Source organism: Lactuca serriola, chromosome 8, assembly GCF_051521515.1.
Source record: "Lactuca serriola cultivar US96UC23 chromosome 8, Lser_US96UC23_V15, whole genome shotgun sequence".
Classification (NCBI taxonomy): Eukaryota; Viridiplantae; Streptophyta; class Magnoliopsida; order Asterales; family Asteraceae; genus Lactuca; species Lactuca serriola.
This window is the reverse complement of record NC_136415.1, coordinates 65,041,399-65,066,573: the sequence shown is the minus strand read 5'-3', so window position 1 is coordinate 65,066,573 and position 25,175 is coordinate 65,041,399. Positions and strand designations below refer to the sequence as shown.

The following is a 25,175-nucleotide window of genomic DNA, read 5'->3' as shown; positions in this document are numbered from 1 at the left end:
CCAATCTCACGTCGTGAGCATTCAACGTCTCACGTCGTGAGAATAAAAATCATGGGTCAACTAGCAAATGGGCATTCACGATGTGACCATCATGTTTCACGTCGTGACCTTCAACCAAAGCTAACAAAATTCAAGAAATTAAATACCTCCATGATCAGAGTGTTACATTCCCCAAAGATTTTTGAAAATATATAGTGAAATAGTTTAATTCAGGAATGGACATGTGTCAACACATGGCTCCAAGGAAAAACTATTAGAAACGTTGATACCATAACAAAAATATTAAAAGCCCATTCAATTTTACTAATAAATGTTTAATTAGTTTTAATCATTTAGCAATAATCTTTCCATTTATTTCTTACCATACGTGACATGTACCCAAAGTGCAAGAGTTGAGACTTCATTCATAACACTTGTGGACAATTAGCTATTACTACAAATTTTGCCTCCACAATATATAAAGATACTTATTTCTGCATCTTTAAAGACTAACTAATAAGTTTGTCACCAAGGAACTAACATCCTTTAAATTTACTTTTCATATCCATCTTCCACTCTGTATGGCCTATGTTCATAAAGTCTTGCAAGAGGAAGTCACTTTTGGTTAGGTACAGATGCCCAAAAATGAGGTTCCCCAAAGATATCATAAATTTTTCTTGACTATGGGTAAATTAATTTCTTCATGTTTGCTTGGAAATTGGCACATAGAAAAGTAGAGAATACAATGACACGTCTCAGGTAAAGGAGTGAACTGATTATTCTTTGTTTATGCTTATGGTCAACTAAGTCTCTGTCATTAGTTTAAAATTCATCGCCTGCCTACTTTTTTTTAATTCAAAAGAAGGAGTTCATCTTGCCTGTTATGCTTAATTCAAACTTGCTTACCATAAGATTCGCAAAGTTTGTATACATAGTCTCTTCCATAGACCTAAAATTTTATGACATCCAGATAGATTTTCACAATCATAAAATGCTTATTATGAGATCTTTAGAAAAGGGTGGGGTTAGAATCTCCTTGTTTGAATCTAGAGTCATTTAAGATATTTTCACAAGGTTTCATACCAATCCCTCGATGTTAACTTTAAGTCGTACATTACCTTTTCCAACTTGTATTAATAATGTGGAATTTGAGGATTATCAAACCACAAATATTGTTGTTTATAAACATCTTCCTACGGTTCTTCGTTAATTAATGCATATTTAACACCCATTTAATGGAATTTAAAGTTCTTGTGCATCACATATGCAAGGAAAGTATGTATGAACTTGAATCATGCAATGGGTGCAATTTTTTCTTTACATTAAAATACAGGCTTGCCATCATTTCTTGCATTGTCCACTTATATAAACTGATGCTCCCTAATTCTACCTAATAGGTTTGATGATAATTATTAGATTTCGTACATCATTTTAAGAGATTAATCCATACATTTTCAAAGGAAAAAACTCATATTCGAACTTAAAATATCATCTCCACTTACTTGTTTCGGTCATACCTGGTGGTGTGAATGCATTCAAGATCATTATTGTGTAAGTTTTTAAGAGTATTATGTGTGAGTGATATATTATCCTCTTGAAAAGAGTTTGAGAGTATTTGCTAAACAAATATTGTAAAAGGTTTTAAGACTACATAAAAGTATTAAATAGTTATTTAAGTGGACCAACTATCAATTTTGTATCGAGATGGAGATGGATTCTCCATCGAAGTGGAGTAAAGCTCTTGGTTAGAGGCCAAACACTATAAATACTCATGTTAAAATATTTTTCCTTAACTGTTGTGTATTCCATATTTACATATTGTTGTATTTTTGTATTGGTATTGGAAGAAAAACATTGTTTTCTTGAGTTACTATGTATCTTGTTGTTATATAAATCAAAGTATTTTGTTCATCTTTATAAACCTTATTCAGGGAGTTCAGTAATTTGTTAAAATACTTTAAAATTTCCATTAGCACGTCCTCAATGGTACACTTATAGAGCACTTGCGTCCAATTATAATATGTTACTCTCTCATTCATTCTTTGCGGATGATGTAATTTTTCTCGATAAATATTCCTAAGAAACTGCTAGGAATATTATATATTTCATTTTTTTGTCATTTTTTTGAGTTCGAAAATAGCCAAAGGTAATTTAATGAGAGTTGCCGTTTCATTTGAAGAGAAATTGAAAACGGTGAAATTTTGGGTTGTACAACATTAAAATTTCCATTGATTTATCTTTTTCTTCGGATTGCATGTAACATGTAGCAAATGGAAGGTTGGAAACTGTAGCACATGGTTCCTGGTATGTAAGATATATCTAAGTATTTTGTATTTTGGCCTTGGACTCAGCGAGTTGGAGGCCTGACTCGCCGAGTAGAGACGAGACTTGGGACGCAGTTAAGTTGGCGACTCGGCGAGTCCATATTATGGACTCGGCGAGTCCGCGCTGTCTGATGAAACCCTAATTTCCAAGGGTTTGCACCCTATTTAAACGACCATTTGCGCCCCAACTCCGCCCCATTCACCCTCAGAGCCCTACCCCTCGTTCAAAGCTTTATTCCTTGAGAGTTTGAAGCATTCCTAGTGTGTTTTGAAGTTTTGGAGAAGGGAGAAGAGTAGATCAAGAAGAAGAAGAGGAGGTCAGCCATCTTTGAGCAATCTCAGAGTTTCCCTTGAGGTAAAACTCGATTTCCCCCTCTGTTTTCATGCTTATTGTTCCTTATAACTCCATTAAAGCCCTTTTGATCCATTTCTAAGCTTATGTATGCTTGTGGACTCGTAATAAGCTGGGTAACTCCTAGATCTAGGTGAGATCGAGCTCCAGGAGCTTGGATCTACTGCCTTTATGTACCCATGTTGCATGTACACCCTAGATCTACCCTTTTTGGTGCATTTTGAGCCCTAAAACCCTCATTAGTGAGTATCTACACGTAAAGTTGGAAACTTTACGTGTTATTCATGCTCTAGGAACCCAGATGTGTGGATAGCATAAGCTGGATTCAAGCGAAATCGACCATATAGGGACTGCATGGTAACGACTCGGCGAGTCGTTCATCTGACGCGGTGAGTCTGCTTGCGAGTCTCCGAGTTGTCCCTTTTTCGTTGTGTCGAGTAGAGTAGTGAGTCATGGGATGTGACTCAGTGAGTTGGAAGCCAGACTCATCCATGAAGGAACTCGGCGAGTCATTGCCCTGACTCGGCGAGTTCAAGGAAATCTTCTTAGATCAAGAAAAGACTCAGCGAGTTGTTCATACAACTCGGCGAGTCTCAACATAAGTGTTCATCGGATGAAGATGAACTCGACGAGTTGTTCATACAACTCGGCGAGTAGGATGAAGGTCTTGAACATCAGTTTGGAAGGAGAACTCGTCGAGTCAACGCCTAACTCGACGAGTAGAGATGGGATCCAGGTCAGTCGATTGGACAGGGACTCAGCGAGTTGGCGAGCCAACTCGGCGAGTCGGGTCAACTGAAAGTTGACTCTGACTTTGACTTAGGGCATGATTAGGGGTAAAATGGTCATTTTACCCAAAGGGCAGTTAGCAGTGTTTGATTGAGTATGTTGTGGGAATTACAGCCAGAGGATTTCCGGAGCAGCAGCAGCAACAGTAGACAGTCAGTTCCCGATCAGATCAGCAGCTACTTCGAGGTAGGTTACCTTCCAATAGCGGTGTGTCTACGGCCACAATGCTGACCCGCCAGTAAGAGTTGTATGTAGATGATTGTCTCTGTGATATTCATCTAGGGATTACTACTACCTGTGATATGTTTATGTGCTAGTATGATATGATGCTATGTGCTAGTGACAGTAGGGGGAGATAGTCCCCGAGATATCCGGTCGATAGGGCCTAATGGGTAGTCATACCCAACCATGATAGATAGATTCTGATATTGTGTTACATGTTATGTGGTAGTAGTAGAGGGGAGAAATAGTTCCCCAGTATCCGGTCGAGAGGACCGAAGGGGAGGCCAGCACCCAGATATGCTAGGCAGTATCCGGTCGAGAGGACCGAAGGGGAGGCCAGCACCCAGATATGCTAGGCAGTACCCGGTCGAGAGGACCGAAGGGGAGGCCAGCACCCAGATATGCTAGGCAGTATCCGGTCGAGAGGACCGAAGGGGAGGCCAGCACCCAGATATTCTAGGCAGTATCCGATTGAGAGGACCGAAGGGGTAGGTCGGGCACCCAGATATGCCTGACAATATATGTATGTTATGTGATTATATGGTATGTGGTACGGTGGGGGAACTCACTAAGCTTCGTGCTTACGGTTTTCAGTTTTGGTTTTCAAGTACCTCTGCTTCAAAGGGGAAGAAGCTGGCGCGGTAGCGGCATATCACACACACTCTTGTTTCCGCAGTTATGAGTTTATTCTGGGATTGATACTCTGATATTTTGGTTGTTCAAATGTTGTGGACTTCAATTTGGTTTTCGATGTGAAATGGTTTAATCAAACCATGTTTTAATTATTAATTTTTTCTAAGTAATCTTTTAAAAACGAAATTTTTGGACGTGAAAATTGGATTGTTACAGAAACATATTGTGATATTTACTACAAAAATTTCTACTTGGAAAGTTAAAACTTAAAACATTATCTACGAGGGTCATCTTATTATCTTAAAGATGGTTCTCGGGACATGAGAGGTTTATTTCTTTTCGTTAGTTAGATCTATGTTATGGATTTGAATTTATTAAAGTCAATGCGTGAAACTTGTATTTTGTGTGATAAAATAGGAGATCATTAAATTTGTTGCGTGATGTGGAAAATGATTCTTGCTTTAAAAGAAGACGACATCTTTAGGATTGAGGGTCTTTTTGCGACCAAGCTATTTAGTAAAATGGAGATGAAGATTTTTAATGGAGCAAAGTTGGTTTTGGTTTTTAGTTATTTTGGTTATTCATCATCAAAAAGTATATTCTAGCATGGAGAAACGATGTGCAAATTTAAAGACAATTTTGTTAGCCTAATAAGATTTTGGGCTTTATTTTGTATTGAGTTTTATATTGTCTCATTAGCTAGAAAACCCTAATTAGCTAATCTATATATTATCTCTTTTTTCCTTTCATTATATCTTGTACTTCTTATTTGATAATAATATGAAACCCTAGCCGTTTTATGTCTTGTTAGTTTACATGGTATCAGAGCTCGGTTGATCATCTATATTTTTTATTTTTGGGTATGGTTTTCCTGCTCGTTTATGTATTTTGTTTGGTTTAATTTGTTCATTTAGTTGATGTCGATAGTTTCGTTTCACATGTTGGTTTTGTTGATTTCGAGTTATTGATCGTTGATGCTGCTATTTGTATTTACTATTGTTTTGGTTATTCTTGTTTGACTGATATTGAATTATGGACCCCAAAGATGATTCTCTTCAGCCTATTAGTATCCAACTTAATGAGAAGAACTATGTCTATTTGAGTTATGTTATGAAGAATTTCTTGCGAGGCTAGACTATGTGGGGAATTGTTATAAGTGACAAGCAGAAACCAACATATGAAAAGGCTGAGAATTTGCAACCTTACTAGATTCACGGGAGACTGATAACTCCAAGATCATTACTTGGATTAATAGTTCTATTATCCAGTCTATTGGTACTCAGTTGGCAAAGTATGACACAATAAAGGAGGTTTGTGATCACTTGGCTCGGTTGTATACTCAGTCTAACTTTCAAAGAAATATCAATTATAGTTTGATATTCAAGCCCTCCAACATAACAATCTCAATGCTTAAGAATTTTATGCAACTATGTAGGATTTGTGGGATCAGTTGGCTCTTACAAAATCTGATGTATTGAAGGCTTTTAAGCCTTATATTGATAGAAGGGAAGAGCAACGTTTGGTTCAGTTCTTGATGGCATTACGTTCAGATTTTGAAGGCTTGTGTGGGTCAATATTGCATTGCACACCTCTTCCCAATGTTGATTTGGTTGTTCACGAATTGATTACTAAAGAAACTCATATAAAGTCCCAAGCTGACAAAGGTCCCAAGACAGCCACTCCTGCTGGCTTTGCTGTTCCACAATGACCTCAGTCATCAAACCAGAATTTCCCCAAAGTTGCATTTGACGAGTGTGATTTTTGTAAGAAGAAGAACTATTGGAAGGCAAATTGTCCTTTTACCGACAAGAAATGGAAATCAACAGCAACAACAAACGAGATCACCTGCACACCCTCAGTCTTCATAGCAAACCAGGCCTTTTGGACAATCTCAGTCACGTCCCTCGTTTCCATCTTCTAGGCCACCACAGTATGTTGTTGTTGCACATTCAGTTGAGAATGACATAGAATTTACACCACCATCAGGCATCAGCCTTGGATCCCCAAATTGTTGAGCAGTTCAGACAGTTCATTGCTACCAATCCAACTGTCACGTCATCTTCCATGTCTCATTCAGGTCTGTCTTCATCCAACACTTCATGTATTCCTTCATTCTTGTGGATATTGGATTCTAGTGCATCTCATCACATGTTACCACATATGTCATCTTTTGCTTTGTTATCATCTCGTATATCTATCTCTGTTATGTCTGCTAGTGCTACACCTATGTCAGTAGAGGGTGTTGGTTCTATTGTCACTCCTTATATATATATATATATATATATATATATATATATATATATATATATATATATATATATTAATAGAGGTCTATTACATTCCCACACTTCCTTTGAAACTTGTTTCAGTCAATCAGTTATGTAAGTCTGGTTGTTGGGTCTTCCTTTTGTGATTCATTATCTTGTGTACATGACATTCAATCTCGAAGGGTGATTGGGATAGGTCGTAGACTTGCAGAGCTTTATGTTCTGGAGCAGCTACATGTTACTGATGTTGCTGCATCTAGTGTTGATTTGACGTCTTTTCGTTTAAATCCTTCGTCGTCTATTTTTATCTTTGACATTCTCGTTTAGGACATGTGTCAACGTCTTTTTTTTAGTTTTTGGTTTCCAATGGTGTGTTAGGTTCTTTGAAAACAGATGATATTTCTAATTATGGTGGTTGCAAACTGGGAAAATTTTATGCTCTACCGTTTAATAAAAGTGTCATTTGTTTTGTTGCTCCCTTTGATATTGTGCATTCTGATGTTTGGGGTCCATCTCCTATCACCTCTAAATCTGGATTTAATTATTATGTTTCATTCATTGATGATTAAACTCGCTACACGTGGGTTTACTTTATGAAGCGCTGATGTGTGTTTATTTCACTAGTTTTAGTCCTACTTTTTAAATATAATTTAGACACACAAAAGGGAGTGTACCTGTCAATTGATGGTATAATTAAGCAAGTAGGGTATCGAACACAGTGAACGGTAAATAAACTAACTACTAAAACTATCTAAAAATAATAATAAAAGAAAAGGGGTTTTATCTAGTTTTGCAAGACTAGAAACTTAAGCTCTTATCTAACACTTAACAAAGCAATTAACAGCTAAACAAGTAAAAATAAACTAAATTCAATAATAAAGGAGACTTCTGATCAGGTTCGACTTACTTATTCCTATGGTTGAATTTATGGCACGTGCAATGGATTAATTTGTCATTGGCTACCGATTAATGTGATTAGGTTCATGTTCACTATTACTAATCCTTAGAAAACAGATCAATTCAAACAGTGGCCAATTGGTTAAACTAATGTGTTTCCTAGTTTATTGATTCGGGTTTAGTAAGACTTGTAGTTAGCTAATCAAATTACTAATTCAATTAACTTCTTGTATGATGGTTCGTCACACAAGCTCACACATCGACTTACCTATTTTCTAATTAATCCCTAGTTTCATGTTCACTATTCCTAGGCATATAACATTGTTTTCAAATAAATTATATGAGACAAGCAATCAAGAGATGTTCATGCAACTTAATATACTTGATAATTAATAGAAAATAGTTATTAGCAACACATGAGGGTCTTTAACAAGCTTAACAAAACAAAATTCACCAAATTAAATTAATCCAACCACAAAATCAAATCATAGTCATAAATTTGTCTACCCTAAACAGAAGAAATGAGTTTTTAGCTCATATTCATAGCAGAAAACGTCTCATAAACTAAACCTAATGAATCAAACATGATGTAAACACTAGATTAAGAAAAGAGAATAAGGTTGTGCCTTTCGATCTCCTCAAAATTGAATGTTAGGATTGATCTTCGGTTTCCAGAGCTCTAGCCACACTTTCAATCGCAATTCAGTCTCCAAGGTTTCCAAAGAGGCTTTTAGTTTCAGACTATTATGTCCTATTTATAGATTTCTAAAATCACGGGCGACTCGCTGAGTCCAGTAACCGACTCGCCGAGTCCCTCAGTAAGAATACGTGTATGGTAAGGTACTTGATACTTTGCGAATCTTCGTGCCTACTCTTCGAGTAGGTGTCCAACTCGCCGAGTTCTTCAGGTTTTTGACTATTTTTCTTCTTTCTTCAATTCCCAAACTTCCGATTGCATTTCCCGCTTCCTTTTGCTTCCGAGCATGTTTTACGCTGAAAATGTAATTTACACATAATTAGGTACCTTTTGTTCATTAATTGAAATAAAATAGCCAAAAAGTATTAAGATTCTATACAAAATATATAACTAAATATGCACATATCAAAATACCCCACACTTGACTTTTGCTTGTCCCCAAGCAAAACTGAATTTTAACACACTAGCATCACATAAGATAATCCCAATCAAACCCAACCATTATGCTAAGACCGCAACGCATGCATTTGTGTCATAGCACCACTTATGCTCAAGATCCTTGCTACTTTCTGCTCAAGTTCCCAATATGTTTTGGGGAGAAGTTGTTCATAGCACCACTTATGTTATTAATTGTATTCCTACTGCACACACACTTTGGGGAAGTCTCCTTTTGAAATGTTGTTTGGGCAACTTCTAGATTATTCTTCATTATGAGTGTTTGGGTATACCTGTTTTGTCTTGAAGCCTCATGTAGAGAGAGATAAGTTGTCTTTAAAATCAGCCCTTTGTATATTTCTGGGATATGATATTGGTCATAAAGGTTATCAATGTTATGATCCATCAAATCAGAAACTGTATCTCTCGCAATGTCACTTTTTTGGAGCATATTTTGTTTTATAGCATTCATGTTCAGTCACAAGATGCAACCCGAGAGGAGCTTCTTACTATTGATTTGTTTAGCATTGGGATTGATGATCCACCACCTGTTACTGATTAACCACATGTTGTTGATCCACCACCTACTGATGATCCACCACCTGTTACTGATCCTCTGCCTGCAGATCATCAGGATCCTCCACAATCGATGCCTTACCGTAATAAGAAGTCCACAAAGCCTTTTGACTTTGTCTATTCCTCTTACTCATCACTATTTGCCTCCTTTATCGCTAATGTACATCATCTCTTTGAGTCAACATCCTATAAAGAGGTAGTTTTTGATCCTCTTTGGCAGAGCGATATGGTTGAGGAACTTGCAACTCTTTATGAGACTCATACATGGGATCTGGTTCCGCTTCTGTCCGAAAAGCACACAATTGGTTTTTGTTGGGTATATAAAATCAAAACCAGTTTGATGTATCTGTTGAGCGTTATAAAGTCAGACTTGTTGTGAAAGGGTACTCACAAAAGTATGGTATGGATTATGAGGATACTTTTGCTCCTATTGCAAAAATGACTTTTGTTCTCACCTTGATTGCAGTTTCTTCTATTCTCCGACGGAAGATCTATCAGATGGATGTCAAGAATGTGTTTTTGAATGGTGATCTTCATGAGGAAGTATACATGTCTCATCCCCCTGGTATTGCTCACCAACTAGGTGAAGTTTGTCGACTTCGGAAGGCACTATATGGCCTCAAACAAGCCCTTCGTGCTTGGTTTGAGAAATTTTCTACGGTGATTACTTCGCTTGGCTTTAAGCCAAGTAACCATAACGCGACTCTATTTTTTCGATGTATTACTACAGGTCGGATTATTCTTTCCTTATATGTCGATGACATGATTATTACAAGTGACGATCATGATGGTATAAAGTCTTTAAAGCATGATTTGGCTCACCATTTTGCTATGAAAGACTTGGATTTGCTACGATATTTATTGGGGATTAAAGTTGCCCACCAAAGGGTTATCTTTTATCTCAAACGAAGTATATTTAAGACTTGTTTGAACGCGCACGACTCACAGAAAATTGGACAGTTGATACGCCTATAAAGAGGCAAATTATTCTCCAACTGATGGTGTCCCCTTATCAGATCCAAGCATTTATCATACCATTGTAGGGAGTTTGGTTTACATTACTGTCACTAGACCGAATATTGTTCATGCAGTTCATGTGGTTAGCCAGTTTTCCACTACCCCTTATATTGTTTACTGGGGAGTTGTTCTTCGTATTTTGAGATACCTTCGTGGTACTTAGTTTCGTACCCTTGTGTTTCCATCTACATCATCTCTTGAGTTGCGTGTCTATAATGATGCTAATTGGGATAATGATATTTATGATCATAAGTCCACTATTGGGTATTATGTTTTTCTTGGAGATTCATTGATATCATGGAACAGTAAGAAACAAGATGTTGTCTCTAGTTTTTCTACAGAATCTGAGTATTGATCCATAGCTATCGCCACTTGTGAGATTGTTTGATTGAGATGATTTCTTGTATATATGGGTGTTCACATCTTTCAGCCTACCCATTTGTATTGTGACAACGAGAGTGCGATAATGATTGCCAAGAATTCAGTATTTCATGAGCGCACAAAACACATTGAGATTGATTGTCATTTTACGCGACATCATCTCTAGAAGGGCACTATCTCCCTTCTTTATGTTCCTTCCACCTTGCAGATTGTTGATATTCTCACGAAGCCTTTGACTGCTCATCGATTTCATTTTCTATGTGACAAACTCTCAATGTTTATTGTTGTTGCATTGTAAGTTTGCGGGGGGATATCGGCCTAATAAAATTTTTGGCTTTATTTTGTACTGGGTTTTATATCGGTCAATTAGCTAGAAAACTCTAATTACCTAGTCTATATATTATGTCTTTACTTTCATTGTATCTTGTACTTCTTATTTGATAATAATACGAAACCCTAACCGTTCTATGTCTTGTTAGTTTACAAATTTGAGTAACAATGTTGCTTCTTTGAAACATATTCAATCAAAAGAACTTAGACTTGGATGTTTATCTTGAAAAAAAAAAAAAGCAAATGTAATCATACTTATTTTCGAGAAGACAATTGGTTAGGAGAGTATTTGTTTAGTATAAGATTTTCTAGACTTTATGCTCTTGAAGTGAATACAAAATATATGATGAATTTACATATTGTTCATGGCGTATAGAGTTAGGAACGGTGCCATCGAGAACCAGGGGTGAATTTTTGAAATTATCAAAACTTAAATACTACCTTGAAGCTCTTAATCGAACCGAGGTTGATGATAAGTGGGAAATTCGACCCTTTATTAATGTTAATAAACCGTGAAAGGACACTCTAATTGACTCTATTGTGTCAATATTTTATTTTATTTTTGGTTTTCAAGTAGATACGAAAGTTAATTGGTTAGACTGGATCAAGAATCTAACTTCGATTTTATGAATTTTTGTACTTCTTTTTAGCGTCATTCTAATTTCATAATAAATTTTGCTTGTTCAAAAAAAAAATAACCATTTAAAATACGATGATATCATTAAAAAGACAGCATAGACATTTAAGATCAAATCTTGTACCTTTTTGTCACAAAGGGTGAACATGAATACCCCTTGTAGATTCAATTATTGCTCATAGTATTCCTAGTTAATGTTCATCCAAATGTGTGTGAGTGTGTGTGTGTGTGTGTGTGTGTGTGTGTGTGTGTGTGTGGGGGGGGGGGGGGGGGGGTAACATCAATAAGTGAAAATTTACATCTACTGCTCATCATGAATGAACCCATCAAATTGTGAATATCAGTGCTAAATGAACATAAATTCATACCTTAATAATAAGAAACTTAAATGTATACTCTTACTTTTAATAGCCGATCTATTCTTTATAAGATTTTAATGATGTAAAATAAATAAACAAGTAAAACAAATAAATAACTACACACATAACATTTAACTCTAATTAAAATACCAGTTTTACATACTTACAAATTACACTTTGAAATAATGAAGAATAGGGTCCCTTCCCTTTCTTATCACTCCTAAACAATTTCATAAAAAATGAAAAATAAAAAATAAAATAAAAATCCTACACCTAACTACCTACAAAGAAACACACATATAAGTTCACCTTCCACCTTTTCCCTCAAAAGATGGAGATGATTTTACACCTACCCCACAAGAAAAAAAAAATGGGTTTTTAAAATTTTCAAGTTTTTCTCAAAACAAGTTTATCAAATTCAGAATAAACAACATATACTACAGATAGTAATATTTGTATATATTACTCTGAATTTAATTGTTTTAGCTTTAAAAATATGTTGCTTTGAAAACAAAATAATGAACAAAAAAAAAATCAAACCAAGAAAAGAACAAAAGTTTGGTGGCTTAGCCTTCCAAATACGACCTCTTCATTCAATTGATGGATACCCACTCAATTTCTCTAAGCTGTGGCCCCATTTTCACCTATAGAATGTGCCAAAAAAAAAATGAACAAGAAATTACATAAATGGACCTACAAAAAAATATATACTTTTACTAGGGAATCACATTTTCAATATGATAGTAAATTGCATTTTATCGAGTATATCGAGGCAATATATGTATACATGATGGAAATTCTATGATTGATTCGTATACATAACAATTTTTGTTTCAGAATGTTCTATTTTACGACTTTTTAGGAATCAAGAAAAATGTGTATAAATCATTTATCATAACAAAACATATTATTTTTACTAGGGAATCAAAATTTCCATTTAACATTAAATTGCCTCTTTATCGAGTATATCAAAGCAATATATGTAACATAAGATGGAAATTTTGATGTTTGAGTGATTGATTTGATGAATATCAAGAATAGTTTATGTTACCTTATAAAATCTTATAGTTGATCATGTAAGAGTTTCATCAGTGAAATTTTTCGCTCTTAAATCCATGCTTTTAAGATCGCGTAAATGTTGCAAGATTTCTTGAAGAAGTTCCATCCCTTTATCCCCTTTTTTCAAAGAACCAAGACAATGTTTTAAGAACTCTCTATCTGCTTCTAAGGCTTGTAACCTTATATAAAGTTGATCAACCTCTTCTTCAATGTCGATTCTCTTCTTTTGTAGCTCGAATCTTGTAACCGCAATGTTTTCGATCTTGTCGGAATGGAATCCGTTTCCATTCCCGTTTGATGTAATTACACCGTCTTCACTCTCGGTATCGAGTGCATCAAAAAGAGGTAAAAGTCTCTTTCCCGTTAAACCATCCGATCTCCGATCTTGATAATGTGATTCCATCGGGAACATGTTCGTGATTCCATTCCCGTTTATATGTTTTCCGTTCTCTTCGAAGTAATCCTCTATTTGACCTATATCGTTAAAGTGTCGATCTTCTTCATCGCTCAAAGTGAAAAGCTTCTCTTCTAAAACCTTAAGTTGTTCAAGAATCGACAACCTTTCGTCCTCGAACTCCACAAACGAGTCTAGATTAAGTACGGTTTCAACCGGCGTATTCCGATTCCGGCTTTCATGATTCCCGTTATCTTCCTTGGAATCGGAATTCACGTCGACCCACATTCCATCTCCATCCTCGGAATGACTACACGAAGCCGAACACGTCCCGCTCTTCAAACTACTCGCCAAAAACCGCATTCTTTCCTTCGTCTCGTATTCCGACACTTTCTTTCGACACGATTCCAATTCCTTTTCCTTCTTCATCATCAAATCGTTTAACAATTGCAAAGCTTCTTGATCGTATTCCGATTGTTCTTCCATCATTCTTTGGTATTGCAATGCCTCCATTTGCATTGCTGCCTTCTCTTCTTGAAGCCGATTTATCATCGCCATTGTCTCACTTGCAGCAACTGCTGAAGCACTTCGTTCTTCCTCTAACTCGGTGTACAATGCTTGTAATGCTTTCCTTTCGGCTCTCAAAGCTGATTTAAGTTTCTCTGTTGTGTTAATTGGATCACCATTGTCCATTTCACTTATCGATTCGGTTGTTGTTGTCAATTCCCATGTTTTTTCTTCTTCTCGAGCTTCATCGAAACCTAGTACAAACAAAAAGACAAACAATATGGTCTCGTTTCTTGAAATTTGACATTAATATGAATGTATAATGTACACGTTAAACAAGTTAAAAGATTACCATATTCCAGATTGAAATCCAAATCGTGAGAACTTGTTGAAGGTTCTTCATGAGATAAAGAATATAAAGTGAAGTTATCTTGAGCTTTGATCTCATCACATGAATCTAAAACTGGAATCTCTGTTCCAATAGAAACCTCTGCTTCTCCATTGTCTGCATGATTATATTTTATTTAATACAAATCGATATTAAAAATGAAAGTTATAAGTGTTAATTTCTTGCCTGAATGATTTTCCTCGGTTTCTTTAAGTTCTTCACTATCGAATGGAGTTTGATTTTCTTCAGACATTGCAGGTTTTTCATTTGAGAAAGCACTTAAATTTGCATGAAAAACAAGTGAATTTTCAGTTTCTTCGAATTCCATTGAATCAAGCTCTGCGAGTTTCGATGATTCCAATTCCTTTGAATTCTGAAGAACAGAAAGTGTTTCTTCGGTCGCCTTTACTAATTCCTGGGTTACTGTTTCTATTGTTGATTCTGACGTAACTTGAGCTTTCTGGAAATCCCCGAATTCATGATCTTCATGAACCTCTGAATTGTTTAGAAATTCTACAGTGGTTGCGTCGATTGATTCGATTGGAACTAATTGATGCCCACTATAATCTAAGAAGAATTCGAGATCTTGTGCGGGTGTTTCTGAATTTGAGTCATCTTTTTTCTCAAATTGAATCAAATCATCCTTAACCGATTCAATCTCCGTAGCCTCTGTTTCTTTCATCTGTATTTGAATTTCCTGTTTTTCCCCAAAATTATCAGTCTCCAAATCCGATCCGATTAGATCCATAATCGAACTTCCTTTTTTGGAAAACCCCAAAAAATCCCAGGAAGGATTAATCACGAAGTAAGAAGAATCATCAAAACTTTTCCTCTCAAAATCGACACCGCAGCAAGAACACTTCAAACAAACCTCCTCTTCTCCATCACTCTGAACCAAATCAATCTGTTTCACTTTCGAAAACATAAAATTCCTCGATTTTTCTCGAAACCCAGATGAGCAATCCTCACACATATCATGGGATTCAGCTAACTTACGATGATTCGAACAGAACCCCAACTGGGAAACCTCCTTAGCATGGAGCTCACATAGAAGATCTCTATGTGAATTCTTGTTTTGGGGTTCGAAAAAGCATTCCAGACGAACACACCAGAGGCAGGGTGGTTTTAGGCCAAAGAATTGGGCGAATTTGATGATGAGATAGGAGAAGATTGAGTTGAGGAGGAGGAGAATTATGAGTATCCATTCTAGAACAGCATAGATTAGAACAAGTGTGATCTTGTTTGTGTTGTTATGCACCATTGTGGCAAATTTGTTCGCAGCCATGGTTATTGATGATGCTCTGTTTTGCTGTGTGCATTTACACAGAGAGAGAGAGAGAGAGAGAGAGAGAGAGAGAGAGAATGTTTTTGACAGAGGTTTTAAGCAAGATTATCAATGGGGAAGAGCGTAGACTGTTTTTAATATTTTATTGGTTTAATTTGTTAAGCTAATTATCAACTAATTAGGTTAACAAATAAATAGAAATTGCTAGATTGTTCTTTTTTTTTTTTTAATTATTTTTTTTTCTTAAAGTTAATTATTGTTTTTTTATTCGAAGATGTTTATATTTAATCAACAAAAGACTTAAAGAAAAATGTATCTAATTACCAATACCATGTTTTATGTTATTTAATATGAGGTTGAATGATTATGTATTCTAACTTTTTAAACCAAAATTATATGTTAGTATCATTATACCTAACGTTGTAATTAATACTTAATTACCTTATAACATACACTTAGATAAATCCTTGTGTTTTCTTTTAATATCAATTTAATAAATAATATTTTGTTTTTTATTAATTTATATATTGACATAAATTATACAATCGCATTTCAACTATTAAATTATTATCAATTTGATAAATATTATTTTGTTTTTTTATTAATTCATATAATTGACATAAATTGTGCATGAGATCGAAAGGTGATCACATATTTTGTCCAAAACCATTGTATCACATAAAATAAAAGAGTAAAAACGTTAGAGAATAAACAAAATTTTAACCATTTTTATAAACTTCTTTTCGTTAGTTTTTTGTCAAAAAGTTCATCATTTGATTGTTTTTAATAGACATTATTTACTTAACACAAATTGGCTTTGTTACTAAGTAAGTTAAACATCGTTAACAATATCTATTTTACTGTATTAGTAAGTTAAAGTGTTTAACTTTATACATATAAAATTATTCTGGAAATGAAATTAGCCTTAAAAAGATGCAACATTAGTTCGCTCATATAAGTTTATGTACGCCTAGTCTTTTCTTTTCTTTTGATGTCTACACAAAGCACTATTTCTAAATTAAATTCAAAACAAGTAATAGTATTAAAGATATGTTTTTACAACGGTTTTTTATATTTCAAGAAAGCATTGAAGTTAAAAAAAAAAATGTAAGTAGCGAACTTAAAACTTAATCTTTTTATTTAAAAAAACCCTTCATAATCCAAAAACTACGAGTTTTTACAAGCTTTTAATCTTTTGCTTTTATGTTTTACATCATTTGATATTTTTTAAAAGTTTATAGTAATTTTTGTCCAATATTTTAGAAAAATAAAAAATTACAACTTTCGGAATATTCAGGTACCAACCAGTTCCGTCAAACACATTATTTATTCTTTTATTTTGCACTTCTTGATTTTTTTTCTTTCATAAATGAATAGAAATATAACATAAATAAATACTATGATTTACTCAATCCAAATATTTTTTTTTTTGAAAGAGAAAGATGTGGTTAAACCCCAACTAAGCCTTAAGATTTTAATATTGTTCGGTTATTTTATTTTTCGTCGATGGGCATCAAATGGAGGGTCCAAGAAACAACACAATATAAGTAGGTGGACCACACACAAAGTAAGGTATGGGTTCCACCATGGATGGCATATGTTGGACCTAATCATGCTTCTCCATCTTTTTCTTTTCTTATTTTTGGTCAATAATCACCATGGTGTGTGCATACCTTTTCTTTCATTTTTCATTGTAAAATTATGTTTATACCCTTTTCATATATATATATTTTTTAATTTTAAAGAAAAAAAATATGATTTGTTTTCTTATTTATTAACTTCAAGAACACGAATGTAATTTTAATATGGGCCTTTTATGACTATTATGACTATTAGGAGGGTAACTACCTCTTATCCGTGTTCATATATTAGCAATTTCTTCTTCTTTTTTTGTGCATAATAAAACAACTAACTTGTTTTAACTGTTTAAATATTAACAACTTCTTCTTTTTTGTACATAATAAAACATCTAACTTGTTTTAATAGTTAAAACAAGTTAGTTGCTTTATTATGTAAAAAAAGTTGTCAATATGTGAATACGGATAAGAGGTAGTTATCCTCCTAAGTCATTTTCCCCTAAAAATAATACAACAAACTAACGTAAAAAAAATTTTGAATGACAAAAAGGTCGGCATATATATAAACAAAACTAGCAAGGAGATAGCCAAAACAAAATAGTACAAAACAAATGAGAAGAAGCGGATAAACAAGAAAATAAAGAGAACATCATAAGCAGCCAAAAGGCTCGATGCACTATTTCTCCCAGCAAATAGAGTTTTTCTTTTCCTTATGTTTTATCCACGTAAAAACCACCGTCATAGTTTGATCTATTATTTTCATAGGACAATGTTTCACCTTCTTAAAAATTACTACATTCCTTGATCTACAAAGATTCCATAAATTCATCATTAGAATCATATGAACGAGTTTTGTCGCCTTTTTGGTTTTGCCAATAAGATTGTTTCCACTGAACAAATATTTAATGTCCCTTGGGTTTATACCAGTTAACGTGGTTTATACAAGTTAACATGCACCAAATGTGAATTATATTTCAAACCTTAGTTATAAAATTACAATCCAATAATAAGTGCAAAGTATAATCTTTCTTTTTATGACAAAGAGTACATGTGGCTTGTATCAATGCCAGACCCATTTTGATAAAATTTAATGTTGTGGGTAATCTATCTTGCCAAAGCTTCCAAAAAAAGGTGTTGATTTTTAATGGAACCAATTTCAACCAAGAAAAATGCATTGCTTCTGGATTTAAAAACATGTTAGATGCTAAATAGCGTAGGGACTCCACTATGAACGATTCCATTTTTCACCTTTCCACTCCCACGAGTCAGCGACATCACTTAAAATGGTGTTCGACAACAAGTAGAGCATCGTAGAAAATTGTTTGATTTCGAGTGACTCCTTGGTTTCCGGATCCAATCCCATCTCCAAGTCACTCTATTGTCCACCAATGAGTACCTTGTTACTAACAACACAAAATTTTGCATTTTCAAGTGCAAATAGGTTAGGAAATAACTCCTTTAAACCTTGAATGGTTGGTTGCATCTACACTTATCAAGCCAAAAATAACACTTGCTTCCATTCTCGATTCTTCTAGTGAATAAAGCATGTAAGTCGGTATTAAATGATTTAAAATCAACCTTAATTTTTGTGATTTCTTTCGAATTTCTAGAGTAGCTCGATCTTGTCATTTTTGAAGAGTCATGTCTCTCCCATTTATGAATGAAGCTAACAACACTGCACCATAAGGCATCCGGATTCGTTTTGAGACGCCACCACCATTTAACACGTAATGATAGAATCATAATTCTTAGGCAAGATACACCAAGACGGCCTCTACTTTTTGGAGCTAAAACTTTATTCCATGAGACCCAACATATTTTCTTACAATCTCATTTTCCGCTCCAAAGAAATTGTCTTCTTATTTTTTCAAAATTTTCAATGACCGTCAAAGGGGTTTTGTATAGGGAAAAATAATAAAGCGGTAGGCTATGTAGGACGGAATTAAGAAAAGTGAGCCTCCCACCAAACGAGAGGTTCTAGCCTTCCAAGTGTTGAGTTTTATTTTTATTTTTTCCATTACTAGTTTCCAAGATTTTATTAGATTCATGTTAGCCCCAACCAAAATGCAATTTGTTACTTCAATCTATTTATTTTTCTTTCCAAAAAAGCTCCCAAGAGACGGTCATTGAGACGTTGACTATCTACTGTCATTGTTGACTTTGTTTTTCAACTTATTTTTATGTTGTTTTTTCAATGTTGTTTCGATATAGCATTTCAAGATTCCGAAAATAGGAGTATCGAAGGAAAATGTTGTTTTGGAGTTACCTCCTGAATGAAATGAGGAATAAGCAAAATGGGAGAAGTCGTTTACATATAATATCAAATTCGTCATGATGGTGAGGTGTCTAGACCGAGTGAAAAATAAAAAAACCCTAATGCACAATCGCTAGATAAAAAATCTCAGTTGCATAGTATATCATGAGTTTTCTTTTGTCTTGTTGGTATCAATGCGCAAAAAAACAAATATATATATATATATATACATACATACATATATATATATATATATATATATATATATATATATATATATATATATATATATATATATATATATATATATATATATATATATATATACGTGAATCATTAGGGTCACATGCTTAACAACATAAATGAACAAATAAGTTGTAACGCCTTATTTCTGGTAAGATTTTTATTCCAAGTATTTCATTTTTTTCTTAAGAACTCGTCGAGTTGGAAGCCCTAAATTGACGTGTTGAAATTGTTTTGGCCGCAAGATTTTATGAGGCAACTCGACGAGTTGAGGAGTCTCAACTCGGCGAGTTGGCCGCTCAGGAGGAAACCCTAATTTTAGGGTTTTGCACTCTATTTAAACACCTTAAGTCACAGGTGTTGGCCTTATTTCCAGCCTCCAAAGTCCCTAACCCTAATCTCGAAACCCTAAAGCCTTTTTGAGTGTTGTGAGCCCTTAAAGAGTGTGTTTTGGTGTGTTGAAGCCATTGGAAGAAGGAGAAGCTTTATGCAAGGTGGTGATTCAAGTTGGAGCCTTCAAGATCTTGATTCCTTGCTTCATTTCCAGCATGTTTCTGGTATAAAGTTCTAACCTTGCTCAATATTTGATTAGATCTCTTTTTGGGGTAGTTTTGAGGCTTTTAGCCATGTTTGGGTGATTGATGGGGTTGAAGTTCGTCCCAATGGCTATCCTTCCAGATCTATGGTTCTCTTGAGCTCTTTTGGCATAAAGGTGCCAACTTTATGGTCTTAAGAGCTCCACGCATGCATTAAGTCCATCTTATGGCTTCTTTTGGACATTTGAGTCTCTTCTAGGCATATTTGTGAGTAAAGTTGGAAACTTTACGTGTGTTAGCAGCCTTTAAGAACCAAATCTGTATTATAGAGCTTTGTCTTGATGAATATGTGCTTATTGTTTAAGCCTTAACCTTTTAAGCTAAGGGTTTGGGTTCTATACCCACTAGGATGGTTTTTAAGGGTAAAGTTGGAAACTTTACCCTTCTGATCGATATTTTGGTCCAGATCTGAGTGGTGGACCATTTAGTTCGAGAATGGTGGCTTAATGGATTAAGTGGGGTGTTTTCCTGAAGGACTTGGCGAGTTCATAGGTGAACTCGGCGAGTTAGATCGATTTTTACCGATTCTACTGACTAAAGGGGAAACTCGGCGAGTTGAACCGGCCTTTCGTGATTTTGTTGATTAATGAGGAAACTCGGCGAGTTGAATATACTTGGAACGTTGACTTTAACCAAGTTTGACCTTTTGGGGTTTTGATATATTGATCGGTATCTGTGGGATTGTTTCTATTTAGGGGTTGAGTAGAGCTGATTTCCAAGGCCGGGATTTATCAAGTTATCATTTAGCATTTGAGGTGAGTTTCCTAATCCTGTTTAACGGGTTGAAGGCACCAATGCCGACCCATGTTTATGTTATGTTGATAAAATGCTTGTTGTCTTTGTGACTCTGGTTTGTACCTATGTTTATATGTTATTGGACTAAGGTATGATGTCGGGAAAAGCTCGATGACTATCTATATTGTAACATCCCAAAAATACAGGCCAAAAATTTCATTTTTAATTACGTCATTTTAAAACCAACAGTGTAATAAAACATCTGTAATATTATGTCATGTCAAAACCAAAGTAGAAATAATCAAACATGTTATCATAAAACAATATCAGAGTGTAATCCCAAAGGTGTGACAACCTGATATTTCAACTCTTTGTAATGATCTAAAAAGTCAAGTATTGTAACCACTTTTGAGTTAATAAAATTAACTTTGATAATAAAATGTCCAAAAAGTTCTATTTAAATTCCCTCTATGTTTAAATGTCATTAAAACGGGATCGTACGTAAAAAGAACGCCCAAATCCGACTTCGTATATTGAAGTTAAGATTTTTCCCAAGTTCGGCTTAGCAACAGACAGCTAAAAACTCGAATCGGAGATCGAGCGACTTTTGGCCGGAATGACCTAAACGAGAATCGAAGGTCTCGACAATGGTATTTCAGCGGTGAAAAGTCTGGCAAAAACCGACGTCAGATAAAGAAGTTATGATTTTTTAAAGAAAATTCCTTAATCACGTCATTTTATAATTAAATAATAAAAATAATTTCGGAATTTGCCAACGGAATCTAAACGAAAGTTGTAGAGCGTAGTCTCACCTTCGCGTGGATATAAAGACCATCGAAAACGGAGTTCGTATGAAGGAGATATGATTTTTGAAGTTTATTAAATAATTTATATATATTTAAATCAAAAATCCGGTAATATCCGAAGAAGGAGTCAGCATCCTCATCCGAGTTACGCGCTGCGTAACCCCGTACGCCCCGCGTACCCGAAGGCCTTGGTCTCGGTCCGTCCACGTCGCCCCTATGCGAAGCTACCGACCCGACCCATCCGACCCGTCGCATCCTATCCGTCCCATCCGAAGCCGAGGCAGTCGAGGACTCGCTCATGCATGACGTACGCGTACGCGCTGCGTACGAGCATACTCCCCGCGTACGAGGCTTCTCAGACCCCCTATAAATAGAATGCGAGGGTTTCCGGAAAAATTGCTCATTTCTCTCCTTTCTCTCCCGATCTTGCCTCGATTTCCGTGCCCGCACTACCCCGAAGCTCTGGTCTTTTTGCTCAAGTCCTGAGGGTCAATTTTACTCCCGAGATTCCCGAGAATCCCGAGAAAAATCCGTTTCTCAAGACGAAACTCTGCCCGGTTTTCCATCTCGCTATCTTTAAACTTTCAAGTGAGTTCATACCCCTTAATTAACCTTTTTAAGAAATTCTAAATGCTTTTATATGCTTTCAAGGGGGGGGGGGGGGAATACAAGTAAAACACACGAGTATTATCATGTGTTACATAAAGAATTATTTTATATGCTTTTATATATATAAATCACATGTGATTTATAAACTTTATAGTAAACTTTCGTATATAAAATATGTTACAATAGAATTCTATCTTTTGAAATATAAATTGTTGTAATGCATGTATAAACTAAACATTTTCTTAGATTTTATGTATACTTGTCTATCTTAGGCTCTACAAAAATCTATACTTTCATAACAAGTGATTCCTTTTCTAGGTATTTCTAAACAAACGAGACACACTTTTAGAAAACTATAATAGGTATAGTTTTACGAGGATATTACTAACTTTTACATACTAGAAACATGATTTTCAAGAAGTCACTTTCATATACAAGAACAAACGAACATTTTAACACGTAAATCTGTTTTTATACCACGGTTTTGTGAGACATACACTTCACGTACGTTCGAGTACACATTTCAAGTCCTGTATTATATACCAGAATCCCTTGGAGGGGGAGCATGGTGTTTGTGTATAGATCTATACGGGCTTGACAACCCGCGCCTGACTGTTAGCTACAGTCCACTGTTTGGGGTAAGAAACATCATAACATTCCAACGCCTGAAGAACGTTGTGTATAGGCATTCCGAGTCAATAGTATGGTTATAAAACTCACATGGGGTATTAAAAATGCATTGATTTACAAGGTTTTCAGACACATTTGGTTATTTCACACTTACATACATTTCAGAAACAAACATTGGTCTTGAGAGAAGGCTACTTTTATACTAGTAGAAAATATAGGATTTTCTAAACACAAACAAACAAGGACAAAACATTTCATTTTCATACAAACATTGTCATTTAAATACTTATGAAACTCACCAGCTTAAATGCTGATCTACTCTTTCAAAATTACTTGTATGTCCCAGGGAATCAGTAATTTCAGGTATCATTATGCTTTTGATGAAGGGATGCTGCGGCGCCAGTTTAATCTCATATTTTGACATCATATTGTAATTGGTTTTGAACATGTAACTTTTGACAAATGTAAACTTTCAATTATATATTGGATGGTTTTATTGCTTTCTTTACTATGTATTCTATTGTTACGCTACCACATGAAGTCATCCGCCCCCGAACGTTTCCGCCGTTCAGGTTTGGGGGTGTGACAAAAGATCTCATGTGCGGAAAACCATAATGTAATGCGCTGCGATCAAGCCGACTCCTTTACGTGAAACACGAAGTACCTGAAACCAAAACTGAAAACCCTAAGCACGAAGCTTAGTGAGTTCCCCCATCATACCACATACCACACAATCACATAACATACATACTGCCAAGCATTTCTGGGGTGCCCGACCTACCCGGTACGGCCTTTCTGGGGTGCCGACCTACCCATGCGGCCATTCTGGGGTGCTGACTACCCATGTCAAGCCATTATGGGGTGCTGACTACCCTTCGGTCCTAACGACCAAACCTCGGGGACTATTTCACCCCCTACTACTACTACTACTATCACATATCATAACATAACATATTATCAGACATATCTGGGGTGTCTGAACTACCCTTCGGTCCTAACAACCGAACTCGGGGACTGCTCCCCTCCTACTACCTCAAACTCATATAACAGGTCATGCTAGCATATAAACATAACATCACATACTGTCAGACGTATCTGGGATGTCTGACTACCCTCCGGTCCTAACAACCGAACTCTACTACTATCACATATAACATATCATGCTAGCATATAACATATCAGGTAGTAGCAAACCTAGATGATATCACAGAGACAATCATCTATCATACGTCTCCTACTGGTGGGCCGGCATTGTGGCCTTAGACCCACCGCTACTGGAAGGTAACTCACCTCGCATTGCTGAAGTCCCGAAGACACAATCCCACACTTGCTGAAGTCCCGCATACTCGACCCCAGCTGCTGGCTGACAGATTCCCGAACTGTCAACACCAAAATAACACCCAATTAATAATTGGGTCCCAATACATAACCATACGTATATTCTTTGGGTAATTACTACATTACCCCTAGTTTGGCTTATTCAAGCCCAAGGCCCAATCCATAGGCCCAAGGTCAACTAGGAAATCAAAGCCCAACACATGGCCCAATTTTCCAAATTGGTCCTAGGTCTATACATGGTCTCATTCTGAGGCCCAACATCATATAATCATTCAGGCCCAAACTATGGCCCAATTTTCCAAATTAGGCCCAAGCCCCTTACATGGGCCTTACCCTAGGCCCATTAAATTATTCTAGTATAATTGCTTGACTTTGGATGACCCATTAATAACCCGATCATCAAGGCCCAAAAGGAAGGCCCAACAATAAACCCAAGTGAAATTTGGGTTTCCCATAAAATGATGATTAGGGTTAAGTTTCCTACTTAACCCATTAAGGACTTAATCCATTAAGTCCATTATCGCTTAGATTAATCTTTGCCAAAGTTTATTATTTAATATCTCAAGTTATTAAATAATTCTCGAGTGCTTCCCGATTAATTCTCAAAAATTAGAGTTTAATTGGCATTAGTGTTTTCCAACCCAAAGACTAACCCATTTATGAACTTGTTGGGCTACTAGATCAATTAGGGCTTTATTGGGCCTACTAGGCCTACTAGAATGGCATTAAGCCCATTAGGGTTTTATTAGGGTCCATTAAGGTTTTATTAAACCCATTAAGTCTTATTAGGCCCATTAGGGCTTCCTTGGGCCCATTAGGGTTTCAAACCCTCCAAACGAATCAACACAATCGAGACAAG

At 35.6% G+C, this 25,175-nt stretch overlaps 1 protein-coding gene across 1 annotated transcript; it reads right to left on the bottom strand.

The window, feature by feature from the left end:
* Positions 1-12,004: 12,004 nt before the first annotated feature.
* On the bottom strand, positions 12,005-15,635 carry LOC145066031 (myosin-binding protein 3-like). Its single transcript, XM_079013183.1, has 4 exons — positions 14,430-15,635; positions 14,208-14,360; positions 12,947-14,109; positions 12,005-12,539 (listed from the first exon to the last, which is right to left on the bottom strand). The coding sequence occupies exons 1-3, from the start codon at positions 15,526-15,528 to the stop codon at positions 12,968-12,970; spliced, it is 2,394 nt and encodes a 797-aa protein (XP_078869309.1). The 5' UTR covers positions 15,529-15,635; the 3' UTR covers positions 12,005-12,539; positions 12,947-12,967.
* Positions 15,636-25,175: the final 9,540 nt, after the last annotated feature.

What these genes read in the sequence shown, in the direction of transcription:
- LOC145066031 (XM_079013183.1), bottom strand. Translation starts at nt 15,528, where the DNA reads ATGGCTGCGAACAAATTTGCCACAATGGTGCATAACAACACAAACAAG. An exon ending in AACCGAGGAAAATCATTCAG is followed by an intron (nt 14,361 to 14,429) that starts GCAAGAAATTAA and finishes ATAATCATGCAG; the next exon opens with ACAATGGAGAAGCAGAGGTT. An exon ending in GGATTTCAATCTGGAATATG is followed by an intron (nt 14,110 to 14,207) that starts GTAATCTTTTAA and finishes TGTTTGTACTAG; the next exon opens with GTTTCGATGAAGCTCGAGAA.